The sequence below is a fragment of the Hyperolius riggenbachi genome, chromosome 1, assembly GCF_040937935.1.
Source record: "Hyperolius riggenbachi isolate aHypRig1 chromosome 1, aHypRig1.pri, whole genome shotgun sequence".
Classification (NCBI taxonomy): Eukaryota; Metazoa; Chordata; class Amphibia; order Anura; family Hyperoliidae; genus Hyperolius; species Hyperolius riggenbachi.
This window is the reverse complement of record NC_090646.1, coordinates 22,830,225-22,854,782: the sequence shown is the minus strand read 5'-3', so window position 1 is coordinate 22,854,782 and position 24,558 is coordinate 22,830,225. Positions and strand designations below refer to the sequence as shown.

General features: G+C 46.1%; 2 protein-coding genes across 2 annotated transcripts in view; one reads left to right on the top strand and one right to left on the bottom strand.

The window, feature by feature from the left end:
* CCT7 (chaperonin containing TCP1 subunit 7) overlaps nt 1-6,520 on the top strand; it is a 34,602-nt gene extending 28,082 nt beyond the window's left edge. The window contains exons 11-12 of the mRNA XM_068274172.1: nt 4,361-4,567; nt 5,941-6,520. Coding sequence (XP_068130273.1) covers nt 4,361-4,567; nt 5,941-6,162 — 429 coding nt within the window. The 3' untranslated portion in view covers nt 6,163-6,520. The remainder of the gene's footprint in view (nt 1-4,360; nt 4,568-5,940) is intronic.
* Nucleotides 6,521-14,424: 7,904 nt separating this feature from the next.
* FBXO41 (F-box protein 41) overlaps nt 14,425-24,558 on the bottom strand; it is a 154,211-nt gene continuing 144,077 nt past the window's right edge. Inside the window, exons 11-13 of the mRNA XM_068274160.1 lie at nt 20,785-20,943; nt 20,574-20,689; nt 14,425-20,490 (exon numbers count right to left, since the gene is read on the bottom strand). Coding sequence (XP_068130261.1) covers nt 20,428-20,490; nt 20,574-20,689; nt 20,785-20,943 — 338 coding nt within the window. The 3' untranslated portion in view covers nt 14,425-20,427. The remainder of the gene's footprint in view (nt 20,491-20,573; nt 20,690-20,784; nt 20,944-24,558) is intronic.

Below are 24,558 nucleotides of genomic sequence, written 5' to 3'. Positions count from 1 at the left end.
TTGAGTGAAATAAGTTTTTGAACCCTCTAACAATAAAAGACTTAATACTTAGTGGAAAAACCCTTGTTTGCAAGCACAGAGGTCAAACGTTTCTTGTAATTGATGACCAAGTTTGCACACATTTTAGGAGGAATGTTGGTCCACTCCTCTTTGCAGATCATCTCTAAATCCCTAAGGTTTCGAGGCTGTCTCTGTGCAACTCTGAGCTTGAGCTCCCTCCATAGGTTTTCTATTGGATTAAGGTCCGGAGACTGACTAGGCCACTCCATGACCTTAATGTGCTTCTTCTTGAGCCACTCCTTTGTTGCCTTTGCTGTATGTTTTGGGTCATTGTCGTGCTGAAACACCCATCCACGACCCATTTTCAGTTTCCTGGCAGAGGGAAGGAGGTTGTCGTTCAGGATTTCACGATACATGGCTCCGTCCATTTTCCCATTAATGCGATTCAGTTGTTCTGTGCCCTTAGCAGAAAAACACCCCCAAAGCAAAATGTTTCCACCCCCATGCTTGACGGTGGGGACGGTGTTTTGGGGGTCATAGGCAGCATTTTTCTTCCTCCAAACACAGCGAGTTGAGTTAATGCCAAAGAGCTCTATTTTGGTCTCATCAGACCACAGCACCTTCTCCCAGTCACTCACAGAATCATTCAGGTGTTCATTGGCAAACTTCAGACGGGCCTGCACATGTGCCTTCTTGAGCAGGGGGACCTTGCGAGCCCTGCAGGATTTTAATCCATTGCAGTGTAATGTGTTTCCAATGGTTTTCTTGGTGACTGTGGTCCCTGCTAATTTGAGGTCATTCACTAACTCCTCCCGTGTAGTTCTAGGATGCTTTTTTACCTTTCTCAGAACCATTGACACCCCAGGAGGTGAGATCTTGCGTGGAGCCCCAGAGCGAGGTCGATTGATGGTCATTTTGTGTTCCTTCCATTTTCGAACAATCGCACCAACAGTTGTCACCTTCTCTCCCAGCTTCTTGCTAATGGTTTTGTAGCCTATTCCAGCCTTGTGCAGGTCTACAATTTTGTCTCTGACATCCTTGGACAGCTCTTTGGTCTTTCCCATGTTGGAGAGTTTGGAGTCTGCTTGATTGATTGATTCTGTGGACAGGTGTCTTTTATACAGGTGACTAGTTAAGACCGGTGTCCTTAATGAGGGTGACTAATTGAGTAGAAGTGTCTAACCACTCTGTGGGAGCCAGAACTCTTAATGGTTGGTAGGGGTTCAAAAACTTATTTCATTCAATGAAATGCAAATCAGTTGCTATCTTTTATTTAAGGTTATTTTTTCGATTTTCCTTTTGATGTGCTACCTGCCACTGTTAAAATAAACCTACCATTGAAATTATACTGTTCTGAGACTTTTCATTTCTTTGTCATTGGACAAACTTACAAAATCAGTGATGGGTCAAATAATTATTTCCTCCACTGTGTGTGTATGTATGTATATATATATATATATATATATGTATATATATATATATATATATATATATATATATATATATATATATATATATATATATATATATATATATATATATACTGTACAGCGCTGCGTAATATGTCGGCGCTATATAAATAATAAATAGTAATAATTAAAAAAAAGCCTACAGAGGCAATGCAGAGCCCCTCTGGAACTAAATACACACCCTGAATGCAAAGCAGATGCAAATTGTGTACTAATTCTAATCTAGTGGGGAAGTCCTATTAGGTTATAATTTGTGCACATATTATCACTGAAGCTAACACCCCCCTTTGCCTGTAGTGAAAGCCAGGTGTGTATTTTAGTCCAGTAATTATTGGAGCTCTGCATCTCATGGCAGATAAATCATTCAGGTATAGATTCACCCCACACTGAAGCTGTCTCGTCGTCGTCCCCTCCCCCTTTTGTGCCTGCAATGAGTGTTGGTGTGTACTTTAGTCCAGTAGTTATTGGAGCTTTGCACATCTATGCACAAAAAAAATCATTCAGGTATGAGTTTTGAAAGCGCTGCCATTCCTCCTGCTGTATGAATTGTATGTAAGTATACTAGTGGCCAGCTGCATGCACTGTTTCAAAATTACTTCAAAAAGATTTAGATTAGAATTAGCACACAGTTTGCATCTGCTTTGCATTCAGGGCGTGTGTTTAGTTCCAGAGGCGCCAGCAGAATAAAAATTAGTAGTCTATTAAAACCAAATAAAAAAATTGGGGGACCGGGGTGGATCCGTCTCCCCAATATATGTGACACAACCACCATATATGGTATCCAGAAAAATATATATTTAATGAGTACCTATCTGCACAACCTCGGAGTTGCTCCTGCTCTTGAATTTGCCTGAGGAAGCAGGCTTGGGACCCGCGAAACGCGTTGCATAATTTTATGTGGAGTACTGATTAAAAGTAAATTTTTCTGGATACCATATATGGTGGTTGTGAGAATATATATATATATTTTATTCCACCCTAGTCCCCCAATTTTTTTTTTTTTTTTATTTGGTTTTAATAGACTACTAATTTTTACTTTCAGCTTTGTCTCATGTGAGCTTGTAGAACTGTTATTCCATTGGGGTTCCTAATAGACAGTGATGTAAGGGTGTCCATGTTTTGGAAAAAGAGCAACAAGGGAACCTGCTCTATATGGTGCGATTCTAGGAAGTCCATATTCCAAACAAAGTCCTGACTCTGGCAGAGTAAACGGTCAGAATTTCGCCTTACAACTGGCTGAAAATTGAACGTATTAAGACCCAATGCAATCAGAAAAATATTTTCGGTCTCACGTAGGGTTGTGTTGTATGGTGTCTTTTCTTGACCCTTTTTCACAACTGTTATTTTATGTATATACTAGCTGATGACCCGGCATTGCCCGGGTATGTATTTGGCCGGTTTTGGCTCCACCCACTTTTCCTAACCCTAACACACAATTACTGAGTTTGTGAGCTTTGCGGTCTTTGGCATCAATAATTTGCATTGAAATGAAACAAATCTGATTGGCTGTTTGTGGCTCCACCCCCTTTGTGAAATTGAACCCGTCACCCAATAATCAACTGTACCAGGTTTGAGGCTTGTGCCATTAACAGTGCAAGAATGGCAGCAATGTAAATATTCCCCTTGAAAATAAATAGGTGAATTATGATTGGCTGTTATAGACTCCACCCACTTTTCTGAGTATTAATCCCAGTCACCCAGTAACCAACTGTGCAAAGTTTGAGAACCCTACCATTAAAGGAGAACTGTAGTGAGAGGTATATGGAGGCTGCCATATTTATTTCCTTTTAAGCAATACCAGTTGCCTGGCTATTCAGCTAATCCTCTGCCTCTAATACTTTCAGCCATAGGCCCTGAACAAGCATGCAGCAAATCCGGTGTTTCTGACAAATTTAGACAGATATGACAAGATTAGCTGCATGCTGGTTTCTGGTGTGATTCAGACACTTCTTTAGGCAAATAGACCATCAGGGCTGCCAGGCAACTGGTATTGCTTAAAAGGAAATAAATATGGCAGCCTCCATATCCCTCTCACTACAGTTCTCCTTTAACAGTGTAAGAATGGCTGCAGTTTACATTAGCCCAGTGAAATTTGTATTTGTCTCCGCCATCTTTTTGGTTATGGGAATAAAAAGTATCCTATACTTTATTCCAGGTAATGTACTATGTGTGTGCCAAATTTCATTCAAATCCATTCATCCATTTTTGCGTGATCGAGTAACAAACATCCAAACATCCGAAGTTTCCCATTTATAATATTAGTAGGATTCCTGTTGGGTATATTTGTCTGGTTTCCTAGTCTTCTATGTGAAGAGGAGGATGTGGGTGAAATGCTCAGTAATGTGGCTGACAGCTGGAAATCCCGTGGCCTGGGATGCACTACAGATCACAGGCGCTTGGTGTTTTCTTTTTGCTAGCATTTTTTTATTTTTTTTATTTTTTTTTATAAAGCTTTCTTTCTTTCTTCAGTGATTTTCGGCAATTTTTTTTTTCTTTTCTTTTTTTTAAACAAATAGTTGATTTGCAGTTTGGCTGTTCTGAGGGGTTACGCAATTTTTTATCTTTCCTAGCAGAGAAGAAGTTCTGAGTTCAGGTCCGCTTTAAAAGCTGTGTTTACAATTTATATGAAGCTTTACTTGCTCATTTATAAACCTTGTTTCTGGTTTTATCCAGTTTAGGAGAGAAACAATTGATTTCTGTTACTTTGTGTCTCTTAGGCCCAGTATATACAGTTATTGCACTCCTCCCAGCTGCTAATGCTTAATACCAACACATACATTGATCATGGTGTACCCAGAATCCTTTGCTGCAGGCAGCAGCCTCCATGTATTTGCAATGTTTGCAGTGCTGCATGTGCTCTGAAGTAACCCTGGACTTCTCTTCTCCTCTAGAATGACTCGGTTGTGGCCGGCGGTGGAGCCATTGAGATGGAGCTGTCCAAGTACCTGCGAGATTACTCCAGGACCATCCCCGGCAAGCAGCAGCTCCTCATCGGCTCCTACGCCAAAGCCTTGGAGATCATCCCTCGCCAGCTCTGCGACAACGCCGGCTTCGATGCCACCAATATCCTGAACAAGCTGAGGGCCAAACATGCCCAGGTGGGTGCGGCATCCCGTCACATGACTGCTATACAGGGAACAGCACTGGAAGCCATAGATACCAAACCTTCTTCCCATATCAGCCCATTTATATGTCTTACGTTAATTCCTTATTCCTAAATAATATTTGACCCAAAAGTAAGAGAGAATACATGCCAGACTGAATTTCTCAGAATCCCTGTATTAAAGAGAACCCGAGGTGGGTTTTAAGAATGCTATTAGGACACAGAGGCTGGTTGTTCATACGATCACTAGCCTCTGTTACTGTACCGTGGCTGCAGTGCAAGGATTGTACGATGGGCGGTGGCTGCAGTGCAGGGATTGTGCGGTGGCTGCAGTGCAGGGATTGTGCGGTGGCTGCAGTGCAGGGATTGTGCGGTGGCTGCAGTGCAGGGATTGTGCGGTGGCTGCAGTGCAGGGATTGGGCGGTGGCTGCAGTGCAGGGATTGGGCGGTGACTGCAGTTGCAGGGATTGTGTGGTGGCTGCAGTGCAGGGATTGTACGGTGGGCAGTGGCTATAGTTGCAGGGATTGTACGGTGGGCAGTGGCTATAGTTGCCGGGATTGTACGGTGGGCAGTGGCTATAGTTGCAGGGTTGTACCGTGGGCGATGGCTGCGGTTGCAGGGATTGTACCATGGGCAATGGCTGCGGTTGCAGGGATTGTACCGTGGGCAGTGACTGCAGTTGAAGGGGTTGTACCGTGTGCAGTGGCTGCGGTTGCAGGGATTGTACCGTGGGTAGTGGCTGCAGTTTCAGGGATTGTACCGTGGGTAGTGGCTGCAGTTTCAGGGATTGTACCGTGGGCAGTGGCTGCAGTTTCAGGGATTGTACCGTGGGCAGTGGCTGCAGTTTCAGGGGTTGGGCAGTGGCTGCAGTTTCAGGGGTTGGGCAGTGGCTGCAGTTTCAGGGGTTGGGCAGTGGCTGCAGTTTCAGGGGTTGGGCAGTGGCTGCAGTTTCAGGGGTTGGGCAGTGGCTGCAGTTTCAGGGGTTGGGCAGAGGCTGCAGAGCAGGGGTTGGGCAGAGGCTGCAGAGCAGGGGTTGGGCAGAGGCTGCAGAGCAGGGGTTGGGCAGAGGCTGCAGAGCAGGGGTTGGGCAGAGGCTGCAGAGCAGGGGTTGGGCAGAGGCTGCAGTGCAGGGGTTGGGCAGAGGCTGCAGTGCAGGGGTTGGGCAGAGGCTGCAGAGCAGGGGTTGGGCAGAGGCTGCAGAGCAGGGGTTGGGCAGAGGCTGCAGAGCAGGGGTTGGGCAGAGGCTGCAGAGCAGGGGTTGGGCAGAGGCTGCAGAGCAGGGGTTGGGCAGAGGGAATTGGCTGACAGTCTGGTTGTGTGCCTCTTTCTGCCATTTCTCATGTTCCCGGGACATTGTCTTTCTCTAGGGCGGCGTGTGGTACGGAGTGGATGTGAACAATGAAGACATTGCAGATAACTTTGATGCCTGCGTGTGGGAGCCGGCCATCGTGAGGGTCAACGCTCTGACAGCAGCCTCTGAAGCCGCCTGCCTCATCCTGTCTGTAGATGAGACCATCAAGAACCCCCGCTCCACGGTAGACGCAGCTCCAGGTGCTGGGCGGGGCCGAGGGAGACCCCACCAGCATTAAGGAAGCGGGAGCCCCGCCACATGGAAGCATCACTTCCCGTTCTGATGTATGAGAGCCTGCGGGGGGTGACTCACTGTCTGACCGGTCTTGTAGCCATCTCATGTATACTGTACCAGCTAGAGACTGCTGGCTGTGCCCTGTACCTCTAGAGCCTGTGCTTCTGGCAGCAGTGATGTCACTCACTCAGCACTGCAGCGCCCCCTTCAGGATGATCAGAGTCACGGCAGCCTCATAGTGTTGCGGCAGACAACTCTGACCGTCGTTCTTCCTCCTCTGTATTTTTCAGAACAAGCAATCCCCAGGTTTTGTTACTGTATTTATTTTCTCGCAGCAACCATTAAATGCACTTCACTAATGACCTGTGTGTCTGTTCTTCTGCTGCCGGTAATGTCTGATGGTCGTCCACATATCTAGGGCTGGTATAATAAAACCACACAAATCGGCTTTCAGCTCACTGAGGTTCCGTGCTGGTGGAAACGGGACGAATCCGCAGAGCAAGCAAATCGTGCTGGGAAACTGCCATAGGAATTAATGGTGCTGCCGGTGATTCAGCCGACATTGGCAGCAGTTTTCGTGTGGGAGGCAGGGAATCCTATAGTCTAGCATGGCACGGCTTGTGGGATTCATCTGCGTACCCGCAGACCATGAAGTGCCGCCCCGCGTCCTGCAGCCGCTAGTGGAAACGGGGCCTTAGGCCTATTTCACACTGAAATCTGAACTGCAAACCGCAACATGATGCAGCAAGTGTGAAATGGGCCTCACTTTCTTGCTTTCCTGAATAGTGTCATTAGTTTTCCTCTGCTCTATTTCCACCCTTCTATAACCTCCTGAATGGCTGTCAGTTACTGCCAGCTCCAGGCTGGAGACACCAAACATCTCACTTGTGTTACCTCCAGGGCTGTGGAGTCAGAGCAATTTTGGGTACCCAGAGTCGGTGATTTCATAAACTGAGGAGTCAGATAATTTTGTACAAAATACACAGGCTTGGTAAGTATTAGACTAAGGAGTCGAAGTCGAGGAGTCGGAGACATTTTGGGTACCTGGAGTTGGAGTCGTGGTTTCATAAACTGAGGAGTCTGAGTCGGAAGATCTTTGTACCAACTCCACAGTCCTGGTTACCGAATGCTCTAATCTTTCTGAAGGGTTTACCTCACTAATCAGTAATTTTAGTGTTCCATGTGGTAACAGCCTTTGTGAACTGAAGTTTCCCAACATTTTCTGTAAAATGTAATTTTTTTGCCCTACCACATGCAGCACTACTTTGTGAATAGAGGCCATTGAAGTGAAAATATCTGCTTCTTAAAAGGAGTCTGAAGCGAAAATAATAATAAAAAAAACTTGCCTAAGGAGAGGGAAAGCTCTGGGTTCAGTAGAGCCTTCCCGCTCCTCTCACGGTCCACTCCATTAAGCGTTGGCTATCCTGTTTGAGTCCTCCACCACATGAGGGTTCGGAAGTCTTCAGGAGCCCAAGTGCTCCCGAAGATGACAAGCTCTGTACTGTGCATTGCGCGAAAGCGCACTCGCACACGTGCAGAACAGAGCGGACTGTCTTCAGGAGCACTTGGGCTCCCGAAGCCGAGAGCAGTCTCCGGTCCATTGGTCAAAAACTGCTAATGGGGGAGCCAGCGCTGGAATGAGGGGACTAGGAGAGGAACATGAAGGCTCTATGCAGAGTTCCCCAACCCTGTCCTCAAGGCCCACCAACAGTACATGTCTTGCAAAAAACCACACACAATCACAGGTGGGGTAATTAGTGTCTCAGCAGAGCTGATTAACTACCTCTGGATTTCTACAAAACATGCACTGTTGGTGGGCCTTGAGGGCAGGGTTGGGTAACACTGCATAGGACCCAGAGACTTAAGTACTGGTATCTGGGTTTTGTTTCTCTCCCCCCCCCCCCCCACCCTTTTCAGACTCTTTAACCACTTAAGTACAAGTGTTCTCTGCCCCCTTAAAGTGTAACTGTCGGGCATAAAATAAAAAATCAATTATTTATTTTTATCTGGTAAACAAGTAATGAGGATGCTAATCAGGCAATCCAAAAGTTAAAATCTCTATTTTTCTTGTTTATAAATGATCATTCCCCAGTTTACCTGACTCTAATTTGGTACGTTGCCGCAAAAAGGAAGTTGCAGGGCATGCTAGGTTGTCGTTTTTTCCTTCTGTACATTAGAGAAGTCTGAGGGGAAAAAAAGAAGCAAAAAAAGACAACCCAGCATGCCCTGCAACTTCCTTTGTGCGGCAACGTACCAAATAAGGCCCTGTTCACACTTGCGTTTTGGCAAGTAAACGGTCCTGATCAGAACCGTACGGTTCTGATCCGGATCCTGTCCGTTTGTATCAGGCATGCATCAGGCTGCCATCCGGATCCGTGGGCAAAAAATAGTTAAATTTAAATAAAAAAAAGTTGGGGTCAGCAGAAGGTGCACCTGTAGAATCAGGTTCCTCCGCTGTAGGCCTCACCTCCACCTCCGACATTCTGCCAAAACGGCTCCAGCACGTCTGTCACTGCTGCTCCACTCCAGACATGCTTGGCCCATGTGTCCCCATCCGAAATGGCCGCTTGGATACGCATAGGAAGTGGGGTAGAACGTCAGGTTTTTGTAGGCAGTGTGTTCTGTGCCTTCCGTTTCCCATTGGTTTCTGTGTTCCTGATGGTGCTGTCAGGCTCAGGTCTGGCTCCGGTCCGGGTGCGTGGGCCGGAGATCCGGACCCAAAAAATAGCGCATGTTGTAAAAGAGTCCGGATCTGGTCCGGCTCCGTACTGTATGGAACGGACACGTGTGAACGTCCGCATAGACATTACATTGCTATGTGGAATGTACGTTCTGTTTGTACAGTATGCGCTCCGGATCAGATCCGGAAAATCCGGATAGCGAACGCTAATGTGAACCGGGCCTAAGAGTCAGGTAAACTGGGGAATGATCATTTATAAACCAGACAAGTAATAGAGATTTTAACTTTTGGATTGCCTGGTTAGCATCCCTATTGTTTACCAGCTAAAACCGCTGGTACAATAACGACGGAATCCCGGCGAATCGCTGCGCATACCCGCCGCACACCGGGATCCTTTTAACATCCACTCTGCCGTCTCTGACAACTAAAATTTACCTCCAACATAGCTTAAAGTGGATCTGAGATAAACTTTTACTCATTGCATAATTGTGTTCCTTTCATATAATTTATAGAGCATTCCTCAAGCCAAATACTTTTTGTTTTAATACTCTTAATTCCCTAGCTTTTCACAGTGCCTTGGCATTTTCAGACAGTAGCAAGAGCTTATAGGAGCTCAGTCTAGGCAGGGGAGGTGTTACTAGACAGATTTTAAAGGCGGAGGGAGGAGGAGAGGGGAGTGAATTTACACACAGGCAAGCTGATAGCATCTCCAGCCCTCAGCCTGTGACAATGTGACAAACAGAACATGGCTGTCCTCATTGTATCACAGGAATAAATAATCATAAACTGTTGGAGCTGTTTGCAGATAGATATGCTGTGTAAACTAGAACTATCTAAATTTAAGATAACAAATATAGACAAGTTACATGTTATAGTTAGTTTTTCATCTCGGATCCGCTTTAACCAACCTTATTTGTAGCTAACCCTAACTGATGTCTCCTTCCATCATCTGGGCAGCTCCAAGTAGTCACCCTACAGGTAGGTAATTTTGGCGTGGATGATGGTATAGCAATGCCAGATGTTGCCATGTCATGTGTCCACACTCACCAGACAATCACCGGCACTCTCCAGTCGCTCACCCATCACTCGCTGTCACCATGCACAAGGAAGGTTCTCAGACTTCTGAACATAAATGTATCAACTTTTATTAAATTCATGAAAACGTTTTGCAAGAGGGGCCACCAATGCAGCGTCAATGGAAGGTGACCAGCCCAGCCTGTCACTGGGACCGGTACAAGACAAGGCTCTGTAGGAATACAGCAATCTGGTGTGCTGACAATAAGCAGATATAAAGGAACATCTTTTGGCAATAGACATGAAGTGATGAACTCTGACACAGCAAACGAGTGCAATTCGAAATAAAACAAAACATGGCACTTTACCCATTCCCTGTATCTGCCATCCTCCAAGGGCACAGCTATAGGAGGGCTTCTTACATAGCTTGATACAGTGATCTGCAAACATGGCTCTGCAGCTGTTAAGGAACTACAAGTCCCACAATGCATTTGCCTTTATGAATCATGACTGTCGGACTCCTGCAATTCATTGTGGGACTTGTAGTTCCTTAACAGCTGGAGAGCCAAATTTGCAGATCACTGCTATAATCCAATATATCCACTGCTAGGGAAGCATCGGGGCTGCCCAACTGGCGTCCCCTGGGCTGCACTCCCTTGCCTGGAATTTATTTAGAGTCAATCCTCCTCCTCTAGCAGGCCCACCTCTTGTTTGTGCTTGGCTCCACCCCTTGCTGAAAACACTGGTGCTAGACACACACCCCGACCATGAAGTTGGACTGCACTGCTTTAGATCAAAGTGTCAGACTAAGTCACTGCTGCCAACCCCCTCACTGCGCCACATATTACGTGGGCTCGCCGCTGGGGCACTGTTGTAGTATTCAGTCCAGCAAGACATCAACCTATGTTGTCTGACACTTTGATCCCCTTCAGTACCAGGCCATGCTGCGTAATATGATTATTCAGCTGGCGTGCATATAATGGGGTGAGGCTACAGCGTGCAAACATGCCAGCCCCGCCTACTGACTCCTTGCGGCATTCTCATCTGTTACCAACAGCAACCCCCTTTCCCCAGCAGCTGTGTGTATGGGCTGGTGTCCTGCTAGTCGATGTACAGTGGGAGGTGTAAGGCAACGGGAGCATGGTAGAGATGCACCAGCAGAAAAGTCCATAAGCAACAGTTCTCCAATCGCAGCAACATCTAAAATGTCAAGCATTCTAATTGGCTGAATAGTGTGGGTGTATTATTATTACAACCTATCTGAAACCTAGCGGTTCCAGAGGACGCCGTCCACCCAATCACATTATTGGAATTTTCCTATGGACTTTTTTGCTTGCTCACCTCAAGAATACCAACCACACCTTGGTAAGTCTGCTGTCATATTTATCCTTATGTTTTGAACTGGTCAGAGAATACATTTATTTAATCCTCTGATCACTATACAGAGAACTTGCTAGATGCATTGATGACTAAATACCAAGCAAGTGCAGAAGACTCGTGGAGCAAGCAAGGAAATGTCCTATTTTCTAATCACGTGTCTACATCTCAACGTGTGTGTTTAGCTATAAACCAAGAGCTGACTACAGGGCTTGCTGTACAGCACAGGGCACCAGTGGATACTATTAAAGGAGAACTGTAGTGAGAGGGATATGGAGGCTGCCATATTTATTTCCTGTTAAACAATACCAGTTTCCTGGCAGCCCTGCTGATCTATGTGGCTGCAGTAGTGTTCAGGGAATATGACTAATTAGAGGCAGAGGATCAGCAGGGCTGCCAGGTAACTGGTGTATAGCTGGCAGCTTCCATATCCCTCTCACTTCAGTTGTCCTTTAATGGCTTCAAAAAGTGGAAATCTTTATTCGTATTATTTTTTACTCTTTTTTTTAAGCATGAGAAATCTTGGGAAGTAATCAACTCCTTCAGACAAAAAAAAGTGCCTCTACTGTAACATAAATAGAAAAAGTCAATATGAGTTGCTAATAATTCCATGCAGGTTTAATGCAAACTAGAAGCAGCTCAAAGTTTAGGTAATCAAAATTGGTAAATTGATATACTGTATATTCTGGTGTATAAGACTACATTTTAACCCTTACAAATCTTCTGAAAAGTCAGGGGTCGTCTTATACGCCAGGTGTCATTGATGCCGGGTGACACGCCCTATCCTGTTACCGCCTCTCAGATCTCCCTGCTGAGGACTGTAGTGAAGCGGCGCAGGCGCACATGTGTGAGATCTGAGAGGCAGAGAAGGTAAATAGGATACAAGGGCGGGGCCAGACGGGTGAAAGAGGCGTGTTTTATGGGAATAGCGCAATCTATTCTTCTATACCGCTCTGATGAACATAGAGACAGGGAGAGCTGACCAATCCAACCAGGCAATAGCCTATATGCTAAGTACCACATACAGTACAGCACCAGTATCTGGTCATACATAGCAACAGTATATAATGTTTTTGATTTTTATTTGGTGTGCATTGGAAGAGGGGGGTGGTGGGGGGGGGGGGGGTAGTCTTATACAGTGAGTATATCTCAAACTATTTTAACTGGAAAAGTTGCAGGGTTGTCTTATACGCCGGAATATATGGTAAGTAAAGCCAAAGAGATGATAGCAGACACTCAGTGGCTCTCCAAGTGATGGCTTGTCAGTAGTGTTAACTATGAACTGTGCTGTCTGCTGAAGATGCAAAATCCACACATTTCCACAAGGACTGAGCCGGGCACCAGAGCTAGAGAACATACAGCGATATACACTGGGGGGGGGGGGGGGGGGGGGGAGAGATAAAGATGGGCCCGACAAACAGGTTTGCAGGGCTTCGTGCTTTGAGGTCAGTGATAGGTTACAGTTACACTTCCATACCGGATCCCACCGGTGTATAATAAATACACTGAATTCCATTTCATCTAGTGGTGGCTTCTGCTGCCATGGTAACCACCCATTGGACATGGCCATTTGCAAATACTGCATAACTATTAGCTCGGGAGAGCTGAGCAATTCCAAATAGAAACAGTGGAGGGCACATTCAAGTTTGCTTATGAAGTTTATTTCATCATTTTGTAGGAAAAATGCTGGGAACACTCACTTAAAGGACAACTGTAGCGAGAGGTATGTGGAGGCTGCCATATTTATTTTCTTTTAAACTATACCAGTTGCCTGGCTGCCCTGCTGATACATTTGGCTGCAGTAGTGTCTGAATAACACCAGAAACAAGCATGCAGATAATCTTGTCAGATCTGACATTGAAAGGGAACCCGAGGTGAGGTTAAATTTCCCTTTAAACAATGCTAGTTGCCTGGCAGTCCTGCTGATCTATTTGGGTGCAGTAATGAACAAAAGTATACCAGAAACAAGCATGCAGCTAATCTTGTCAGTTCTGACAATATTCTCAGAAACCCCCGACCTGCTGCATGCTTGTTTAGGGTCTATGGCTGAAAGTATTAGAGGCAGTGGACCAGCAGGGCTGCCAGGCAACTAGTATTGCTTAAAGGAACACTTAAGTCAAAAAAAAAAAAATGAGTTTTGCTCACCTAGGGCTTCCAATAGCCCCCTGCAGCTGTCCGGTACCCTCGCCGACTCCCTCGGATCCTCCTGGCCCCGTCGGCAGCCACTTCCTGTTTCGGTGACAGGAGCTGACAGGCTGGGGACGCGAGTGATTCTTCGCGTTCCCAGACACATTAGCACCCTCTATGCTGCTATATGGTATATGATATATGCTATAGCAGCATAGATGGCGCTATTGTGGCCAGGAACGCGAAGAATCACTCGCGTCCCCAGCCTGTCAGCTCCTGTCACCGAAACATGAAGTGGCTGCCGGCGGGGCCAGGGGGATCCGAGGGAGACGGCGAGGGCACCGGACAGCTGCAGGGGGCTATTGGAAGCCCCAGGTGAGTAAAACTCATTTTTTTTGTTTGACTTAAGTGTCCCTTTAAAATGAAATAAATATGGCAGCTTCCATATTATTCTCACCTCGGGTTCCCTTTAAAATGGGAGGGAGATTGCCAGTGCAGAGAGTTCCACTGCTGTTTCACCTTACTAGAAGGTGCTGATTGGAGGAAAGTCTAGGACTGTCGTCCATGGTTTTACCCAGAGGTAGTGGGCCCTGGTTTTGGCACATCTAGGTGATCACCCAGCTACCCTAAGAGTGTGGTTTAGACGGTAAGTAGTGCATTTATATACCTATGGGATCCGGTCTGTAACTGTAACCTATCATTGGCCTCTGATGAAGTGGAGAGACATGTGAAACGGCTTTTAGGATGATCTTTCTCCCCCCAATGTATAGTGCTGTATGTTATCCTGAGGGTTAGAAAAACTGGTGCCTGGCTCTATCCTGAAAATTTGTGCAAAATCAATAGAAAGTGCATTTAATTCAAAGCAACTTAAACAATCATCTCAGAAATCCGAACAGAATGAGAAGCACATCAGGTCTGAGGGAAGGGTGATAACTTCATTGCACACGGTTCTTATCCATTAGCCTCTGTCTGAGACCAGGCCGGAGGGTCTTAAAGGTGAACTGAAGTAAGAGGTATACGGAGGCTGCCATATTTATTTCCTTTTAATCAATAACAGTTGCCAGGCAGCCCTGCTGGTCTATTTCTCTGCAGTAGTATCTGAATAGCACCAGAAACAAAGCATGCAGCTAGTCTTGTCAGATCTGACTTTAAAGTCTGAAACACCTGATCTGCTGCATGCTTGTTCGGGGGCTATGGCTGATAGTATTAGAGGCAAAGGGTCAGCAGGGCTGCCAGGCAACTGGTGTTAATTAAAAGGAAATAAACATGGCAGCCTCCATATACCTCTCTCTTCAGTACCCCTTTAACAGCTTTGCAGAACAGAGTAGTCTCTAGGACTGCACTCTGCCGATCTCCAGACTCCCATATATACACTAAAGTGATTCAGTAGCAAGAAATAAAGCGTTTCTCTGAAAGTCTGAAGCAAATGTCTCATGCTGCCAGCTCACATTTCCAGGCACTGAAGGCTCTGTAATGATCTTTGGGAGATTTGAATATGCAAATGAAGCAGGAGTGAAACCTTACGCTATAGACCAATACCAACTCTTACTACGCACTACCTGTTGGGGGCAGGGTGTAATGCTTATTTTGCATTTATACGCTTTCCACAGATCCTTCAGTAGCTAGGGATGATCACAGATGTGCAAATTATTCAGTTGATGCAAATTTATGCAAATGTATGCCGTTTGAAAATGGACCAATCAGTTTGAAACCCAGGTTAAAATTGATTGGTGCTTTTTTTTTTTTCAAACTGCATATATTTGCATAAAAATGTGCATAATTTTGGAACAATTTGCATCTCATTGATCATCTCTATCAGTAACCAGAAGTGTGAGCTGGCAGCATGAGTCACTTGCTTCAGATTTTCGGATAAGATGAGCAGAAAACGGGGAAAGCTGCAACTCTTGTGCTGCTAGATTACAAACTTTAGCACATGTGATCTTAACCTTATATACAGAAGTACTGTCTGATAAAGGATTTACGTTTTTATCCATCCAAACCTCCCATCTAAATCCACAGAGAACCTAGAGATAAAATTAATATTAAAATATGTAAGATATAAGAGTTATCATTTTAATGGGAGTCCATCTCTTTCTCATTGATGAGACCCGATGACTGGCACTCTGATGATCAGTAAAGTGTTTGGTGATGGAAACCCTCAGGATGAAGGCACAAGAGAGGCTGCTGGTATCCACAGGGGAAGGTGAGCATGTCCACCCGCTCACATGCAGAAAGGATGTCAACATTGAAAGGCTGAGCTGCAGGGAGGCTAAACTCTCCGACATTGTGGAGAATCTATAAATTATCAACAGAGGACCAGATGTATATTTAGCGAAGCTAGAGGCAATGGCCATTTCCAGCCTTTGTCTCATCCCTTGCGCCATCACTGGCAGACGAGGGGAGGCAGGATAGTATGTTCCCCATCAAGCTTGCCATCTTCTATCTCAGTTTTCTTTTCCAACATTTTCAGCATAGAAAACTCTATATAAAAATAAAGATAAACTATACAGCAATGATAACGTGTAGAGAGGTGATACTAGACGTGCAAGCTAGGTTGTGAGAATGGGGTATTTAGAGAAGACAGGCTAGGTTGCAAGAGGAGAGTAGGTAGAGCAGACAGGCTAGGATTTTTGAGAAACGGGTAAGTAGAACAGACAGGCTGTTCTACATGCAGACAGTAGGTAGAGCAGACAGGGTAGGTTGTAAGAAGAGTAGGTAGAGCGGACAAGTTAGGCTGTGAAAAGAGAGTAAGTAGAGCAGACAAGGTAGGTTGTGAGATAAGGGTAGGTAGAGCAGACAAGGTAGGTTGTGAGATAAGGGTAGGTAGAGCAGACAAGGTAGGTTGTGAGATAAGGGTAGGTAGAGCAGACAAGGTAGGTTGTGAGATAAGGGTAGGTAGAGCAGACAAGGTAGGTTGTGAGATAAGGGTAGGTAGAGCAGACAAGGTAGGTTGTGAGATAAGGGTAGGCAGAGCAGACAAGGTAGGTTGTGAGATAAGGGTAGGCAGAGCAGACAAGGTAGGTTGTGAGATGAGGGTAGGTAAAGCAGACAAGGTAGGTTGTGAGATAAGGGTAGGTAGAGTAGACAAGGTAGGTTGTGAGATAAGGGTAGGTAAAGCAGACAAGATAGGTTGTGAAAAGCGCGTAGGTGGGGCAGATAGGTTACGCGTGAGAAGAGGGCGGATACTGCAGACAGTACAGAGTGCTAGGCTCAGTCTAAACCAGTCTGCATCACTTCAGTAAATCCTTCTCACTGGCCTTATAAAGTGGTCTGGTCTGAGCACACTTCATCACATTAGATTTGGCTGATTCCTGCCTGCCTAAACAGGTCACATCTACACATCATTTCATTTCTATTATTTACTGATTGTTTAGTACTAAAAGTATTTTCTCCAAAAAGACAGTTATTACAGATGAATGTTTCCCTGTTTTGGAGCGATTTTGGCTGGCAAGGCTTGTAATGAGAGAATATTTTCACCAGTTCACCACGGATTGATCACATGTTTACTACACAGCAGTAAAGCTAGACAGAGAACCTGCCGGTGGGCGGAGTTCCAAAAACAATGATTTGTAATATTTCTTTTCACCGCTCTGATGTATCCAGGTCATGGAATACCAGAGGACATTTACAGCAGCTTCACCTGAACACCTGTTTCTGCTCTCCAAGACATTTCATGGCTCCTATGCCTGGTATACACCATGCAATTTCCCATCAAAACGTGTCGAATAGATAATTTCTGACAGGTCTGATCTGATTTTCTAAATAGATTTTCTGATCACTTGTATACAAAATCGATCAGAAAAACGATGGGAAATCAGATCAGACCTGTCGGAAGTAACTGATTCAACCGTCCTTGATCATTCACAATACTTTATATTCTCTGGCACATGCACAGGTGGATAAGATGATCTGAAGCATGCAAGACATTTGTATGAGGAAGTTCCATGGTTCCGGGCAGATCTAGTAGAAACAAGAATACCCCAAAGCCCCCCATTCCCCTTCTGCATTCCCGTTGGGGGTGTTGGCTCACCTGCACCCCACTGTACCCTATTGTTGGACATGACACTAAGGCATCTCTAGTGAAGATATCATAAGTGACCCAGTTGTGTGGTTACAGGCGCATGCAGGCCAAAGAAGTGACAACCTTCATTATCAAACCAAAAACACTTCCTGCTTCCTGTGTGAATGCTGCATGCAGCTGCCATCACACAACCACTAATTTATAGACATCATTCAATTAGGGTTTACTGGATGATTTAAAGGGGAACTGAAGTAAGAGGTATACAGAGGCTGCCATATTTATTTCCTTTTAATCAATACCAGTTGCCTGGCAGCCCTGCTGGTCTATTTCTCTGCAGTAGTATCTGAATCACACCAGAAACAAGCATGCAGCTAGTCTTGTCAGATCTGACTTTAAGGTCTGAAACACCTGATCTGCTGCATGCTTGTTCAGGGGCTATGGCTAATAGTATAAGAGGCAGAGGATCAGCAGGGCTGCCAGGCAACTGGTATTGCTTAAAAGGAAATAAACATGGCAGCTTCCATATACCTCTCTCTTCAGTTTCCCTTTAAGATACCCATACCAGAGATTCCTTTCAGTATATCAGGCACAGTGTGGGGCAGGTTTTTTAATCCCAGAAGCCATGTGGGCCAAAAGTGTCAAACACATTTACATATTACCGCTCTGCCCACTCATAAGCTCCTCCCACCACTGCTTGCTGAATCAGCAGAACATAGGGCTTTAGGCCTACTTAAAGGGGAACTGAGGTAAGAGGTATACGGAGGCTGCCATATTTATTTCCTTTTAATCAATACCAGTTGCCTGGCAGCCCTGCTGATCTATTTAGCTGCAGTAGTGTCTGAATAACACCAGAAACAAGCATGCAGCTAATGCCAGGTCTGACAATAATGTCACCTGATCTGCTGCATGCTTGTTCAGGGGCTGTGGCTGATAGTATTAGAGGCAGAGGATCAGCAGGGCTGCCAGGCAACTGGTATTGCTTAGAACGAAATAAACATGTCAGCCTCCATATACCTCTCTCTTCAGTTCCCCTTTAAAGAACAACGAAAGCGAGAGGGATATTGGAGGCTGCTGTATTGCTTTCCTTTTAAGCAATACCAGTTACCAGGCTGTCCTGCTGAACTTCTAATTCTTTCAGCAATTTGCCCCGAACAAGCATGCAGCAGATCAGGGGCTTCTGACATTATTGTCAGATCTGACAAGATTAGCTGCATGCTTGTTTCTGGTGTAATTCATAACCTGCTACAGCCAAAGTGATCAGCAGGGCTGCCAGGCAACTGGTTATGCTTGAAAAGGAAATAAATATGGCAGCCTCCGTATTCTTCTCACTTCAGTTGTCCTTTAAGGAGCTGCTGCACTGACACACAAGAGATCATATAAAACCCACTCACTGATTACTTTTATATATAAAACTATGCAAAAAAAATAATCATAACTCTAACATTTAAGATAGACCTGTCAGGAGAGAGACATAGAGGCTGCCATTCCTGACCTATATAACAGAGCTGGTTTCCTTGATGTATTCTGGACCTTTTAATAATACTTTCAAAAATGTGCTCACTAGGAACAAGTTGTCCACAGGATGTCAGCCTTGATCGCCTTCATATCTCTGATGATAGGTTCACTGTGTAGACCATAGGCGTCAAACTGCAGTCCTCGAGGGTCATGTCCAAGCCAGTGTTTAGGATGGATTGAGAACTGAAGAAATGTGCTCTACTTGATGGACCACACCTTTCCTGATTCAGTCCCATCAATTAATTTGAGTTGTGCCAAAAATGTTTGAGAACGTCAGCTCGAGGACTGGAGATCGACATCCCTGGTGTAGACCAACTCCAGAACATCTTTTTTTTAAATTCTGGATGAAACTGGAAGGGTTAGAACCTCTACCAGTTGGTTACTGCTGCATCTCCATTGGGTGAAACGCCTTCATTGTTCGTCCCCGAGACACCAAGAGGCAAATCTCATGCCAGGGTGTCACCGGGAAGGAAAGGACACCAGTAAACCCCTGATAGGCCTAAGTGACCTCCTAAAGTGCTCATGTTCACACCAAACTAGACCCCAACCCAATTGTATACCCAATAATCTGTTGGTTCACCAGAAAAACTTGTGTCATCTACAGAACGTAACATGGATAATGAGAGATGATGTCCATTATAGCACCAGGTACATATATGAAAGCTTGAAGCTCGAGTCCTCCATGAGAGCTTGACAAAATGGCCGACGATCTCCAGCTCCGTGGCTTATGGTAAGAAATTTGGTAAAGCTGAAATGTGTTCCTGGTCAGCGGCTGCATGTAGGCTGTGGTTTTGGCTTCGCGTTGATATGTTGGACTCTTGATTGAGTTGGATGCATTGAACTCTATAACTGCCGGCGTGTGTTATTGCCTTCCGGAAAAAAAACAACCACTGTAGATCATCTGGGGCATTTCACATGGTGAACAGCGGGCGGATACGTCTTATCAAAGAGAAAAAACCAAAGGAAAAACCCCAAAAAGTTCTTCTCTATATATCTCTGAACATAAATTATTTGGAATACCAACTGGCTTCCATTGATGCTTCTTTTTTTCTCCTTAAATAATAGTATATATTTATATATTTTATCTTTTAAAATATTGATATATATTAATATACAGATTTATATGTATATCTCACGTGACAGAAACACAAATAATACGATCCACACAGACATAGGAAAATCTTGGAATCGTCTGCAGTGCGCCGCACACACGGGAGGGAGGGGGGTGCGGAGACCCCAGTATCAGTACCTTTTGGCTACTGCAATGAAAAGACATTAAAAATGTACGTTAAAGACTCTACCGGAGAACCTTGGAGATTTGTGTTACCCTCTGGCGCCGTGGGAGGGGCCCTGCTGGTGGGCGCTTCCCTCTATTGCACTGCTGTTGTGGGGCGGTTGGTGTTCCTGGGGACACACTCGAAAGTAAGTCTTTGGCAACTTGTCTTGGTGGCACCTCCCGTGATCAGGTTGCACGGTTCAGTCTAGGTGTCTGAGGAGGCTTCTGGGTCACAAAATATGTTTCACATAAAAAGGGATTAGCAGCCTTCCTCCACCTTAATGTGTAAAATCTTGGAGAAACCCGGCCTCTTCTTAAGAGCCTAAAATGAGAAGAAAGGTTCACTACTCAATCCAGCTCCACGGTGCTAAAGAATCGACCAACCCAAAGACTCGGTGAACTTACCTGAAGCTTATTGACCATCTCCTCAAACAGTTTCCGGGCTTCTGTGCTGCTCGGATCCTTGAAGTAATCTGCAATTCCAACCTGCACTACAATGGACTTCAGGTTGCGACAGACACCTGTAGGAACGGGCAGGCAAGGTGGGGTTTAGAGTTTAGCCGCTATGCACGAGACACAAGATGGACCATACGGTTCTCGGCAGCATTATACTCACTGTTAAAATGTAGAAGAGCTTTTGGTGTGACCGGGGTGGATGTTAACACCAGCATCTCCAGGCCTTTCAGACCCTCCCTGCAGACCTCGGCCGCCACCTCCTGGTTGATCTCCGTCACATGGTCCAGCTCCAGGACCTGAAGGCGCATACAGTTCCGGGCTGTGGGGTCAGTGAGTTGAAGGTCACTATTAGGTTGAACCATGAGGAATATACTGACATTGCAATTAATAGATGAGCAAGAAATTCTCCTAAATTGCTCATTTCTGTTAATGGAGGGAGATAATTAAATTTAGCCCATGAAAGCTTGCCACTTTAGATTAACTTTCAACTCATTAAACAATAGTTACTGACTTTGTTTAGCTCAGTTCATTTCTCTTAATTTGCATTTTAGGAGAATATTTTGTTCAATGCTACTTGTCACCATGTCAATCAAGTGGTTTCAAGATTATTATAATTGTAAAACGTCTATTTCACGCCTCCTTATATGACTATTAGGAGCAGAAAAAGTAATCAGTCTAGTATCGCAAACATTTTGTGCAGACTAGTATGATCCCACAGAGCAAAATACAGTATTTCTGGGGTTCATGGTGCCGCTGCGAAGTCTTATAAAACATAGCCAGTGATAAACTTTAAATGTGTGGTTAGAATTTAGTGATCAACACACTAAACTTTGTGTGTATCAACAACAGTGTTAAGGCCTCAAGGGAGCTGGAGGGAGCCCCAGGTGAGTATAAAACCTGAGACTTCTTTCATCTCAGGTGCACTTTAAATAGAAGATGAAAAATGATCTCCTAGCAGAAAACGCAGGAGAACCACATTTTTAAAGTTTATTAAATGTTATGCTTTGAGGTGCAGTAGGCCTACAGGCCAGTGTTCTGCTCCAGAAAAGGCTATTTGATGCGTCAGAATTATTCATAGGAGGGAATTTATTACACAACTGTCAAGAATGATGATTAAGTTGAAAGCAGGGGGCGTAACTACAAACCATGGGGCCCCTAGCAAACATTTATGCCCCCCTCCCCCTAAATGTTCACACCCTTTCCCTTGCCTTACACCACTCATACTGTGGCTGGCCCCTCCCCTGCTTTCACCTCTCATACTGTGCTTGGCCCCTCCCCTGCTTACACCTCTCATGCTGTGGATGTCCCCTCCTCCCCTGCTTACACCTCTCATACTGTGGATGTTCCATCCCCTGCTTACACCTCTCATACTGTGCATGTCCCCTCCCCTGCTTACACCTCTCCTACTGTGGATGTCCCCTCCCCTGCTTACACCTCTCATACTGTGGCTGGCCCCTCCCCTGCTTACACCTCTCATACTGTGGCTGGCCCCTCCCCTGCTTACACCTCTCATACTGTGGCTGGCCCCTCCCCTGCTTACACCTCTCATGCTGTGGATGTCCCCTCCTCCCCTGCTTACACCTCTCATACTGTGGATGTTCCATCCCCTGCTTACACCTCTCATACTGTGCATGTCCCCTCCCCTGCTTACACCTCTCCTACTGTGGATGTCCCCTCCTCTGCTTACACCTCTCATACTGTAGATGTCCCCTCCCCTGCTCACACCTCTCATACTGTGGATGTCCCCTCCCCTGCTTACACCTCTCATGCTGTGGATGTCCCCTCCTCCCCTGCTTACACCTCTCATACTGTGGATGTTCCCTCCTCTGCTTACACCTCTCATACTGTGGATATTCTCTCCCCTGCTTACACCTCTCATAGTGTGGATGTTCCCTCCCCTGCTTACACCTCTCATACTGTGCATGTCCCCTCCCCTGCTTACACCTCATACTGTGCATGACCCCTCCCCTGCTTACACCTCTCATACTGTGCATGTCCCCTCCCCTGCTGACACCTCTCGTACTGTGCATGTCCCCGCCCCTTCCTACACCACTCATACTGTGCATGTTCCCTTCCCTGCTTACACCTCTCATACAGTGGATGTCCCACCCCTGCTTACACCTCTCATACTGTGCATGTTCCCTCCCCTGCTTACACCTCTCATACTGTGGATTGCCCTTCCCCTGCTCACACCTCTCATACTTCGGATGTCGCCTCCTCTGCTTACACCTCTCATACTGTGGATGTTCCCTCCCCTGCTTACACCTCTCCTACTGTGGATGTTCCCTCCCCTGCTTACACCTCTCATACTGTGGATGTCCCCTCCCCTGCTTACACCTCTCATGATGTGCATGTCCCCGCCCCTTCCTACACCTCTCATACTGTGGATGTCCCTTCCCCTACTTACACCACTCATACTGTGGATGTTCCCTCCCCTGCTTACATCTCTCATACTGTGGATGTCTCCTCCCCTGCTTACACCTCTGATACTGTGGATGTCCTCTCCCCTGCTTACACCTCTCATGCTGTGCATGTCCCCTCCCCTGCTTACACCTCTGATACTGTGCATGTTCCCTTCCCTGCTTACACCTCTCATACTGTGGATGTCCCCTCCCCTGCTTACACCTCTCATACTGTGCATGTTCCCTTCCCTGCTTACATCTCTCATACTGTGGATGTCCCCTCCCCTGCTTACACCTCTGATACTGTGGATGTCCCCTCCCCTGCTTACACCTCTCATGCTGTGCATGTCCCCTCCCCTGCTTACACCTATGATACTGTGGATGTTCCCTCCCCTGCTTACACCTCTCATACTGTGCATGTCCCCTCCCCTGCTTACTCCTCTCATACTGTGCATGTTCTCTCCCCTGCATACACCTCTCATACTGTGCATGTCCCCTCCCCTGCTTACACCTCTCATACTGTGCATGTCCCCTACCCTGCTTACATCTCTCATACTGTGGATGTCCCCTCCCCTGCTTACACCTCTGATACTGTGGATGTCCCCTCCCCTGCTTACGCCTCTCATGCTGTGCATGTCCCCGCCCCGCTTACACCTCTCATACTGTGGATGTCCCCTCCCCTGCTTACACCTCTCATATTGTGCATGTCCCCTCCCCTGCTTACTCCTCTCATACTGTGCATGTTCTCTCCCCTGCATACACCTCTCATATTGTGCATGTCCCCTACCCTGCTTACATCTCTCATACTGTGGATGTCCCCTCCCCTGCTCACACCTCTCATACTGTGCATGTCCCCTACCCTGCTTACATCTCTCATACTGTGGATGTCCCCTCCCCTGCTTACACCTCTGATACTGTGGATGTCCCCTCCCCTGCTTACGCCTCTCATGCTGTGCATGTCCCCGCCCGGCTTACACCTCTCATACTGTGGATGTCCCCTCCCCTGCTTACGCCTCTCATGCTGTGCATGTCCCCGCCCCGCTTACACCTCTCATACTGTGGATGTCCCCTCCCCTGCTTACGCCTCTCATGCTGTGCATGTCCCCTCCCCTGCTTACACCTCTCATACTGTGGATGTCCCCTCCCCTGCTTACGCCTCTCATGCTGTGCATGTCCCCGCCCCGCTTACACCTCTCATACTGTGGATGTCCCCTCCCCTGCTTACACCTTTCATACTGTGGATGTCCTTGGCAATAGTTGTTGTGCCATATGGACTTTTATGTATAGAATGCTTGGGGGGGTGCCAAAATCAACACTTGCACTGAGGCCCAAACCTCTTTAGCTACGTCACTGGCCCTTCCTAACAACTAAACCTACCCATTAATGCTAAACCTTTCCTGTTACCGAACCTTCCGCTCCCCTCATGTAAACCAAGCCTTCCCCTTCTCTCGACCTAAGTCTTCCAAGTCTACTCCTAACCCAAGTCAATACTCATCTTTCAAGGTTTTCACTCTGCCTCCCAACCACCGACA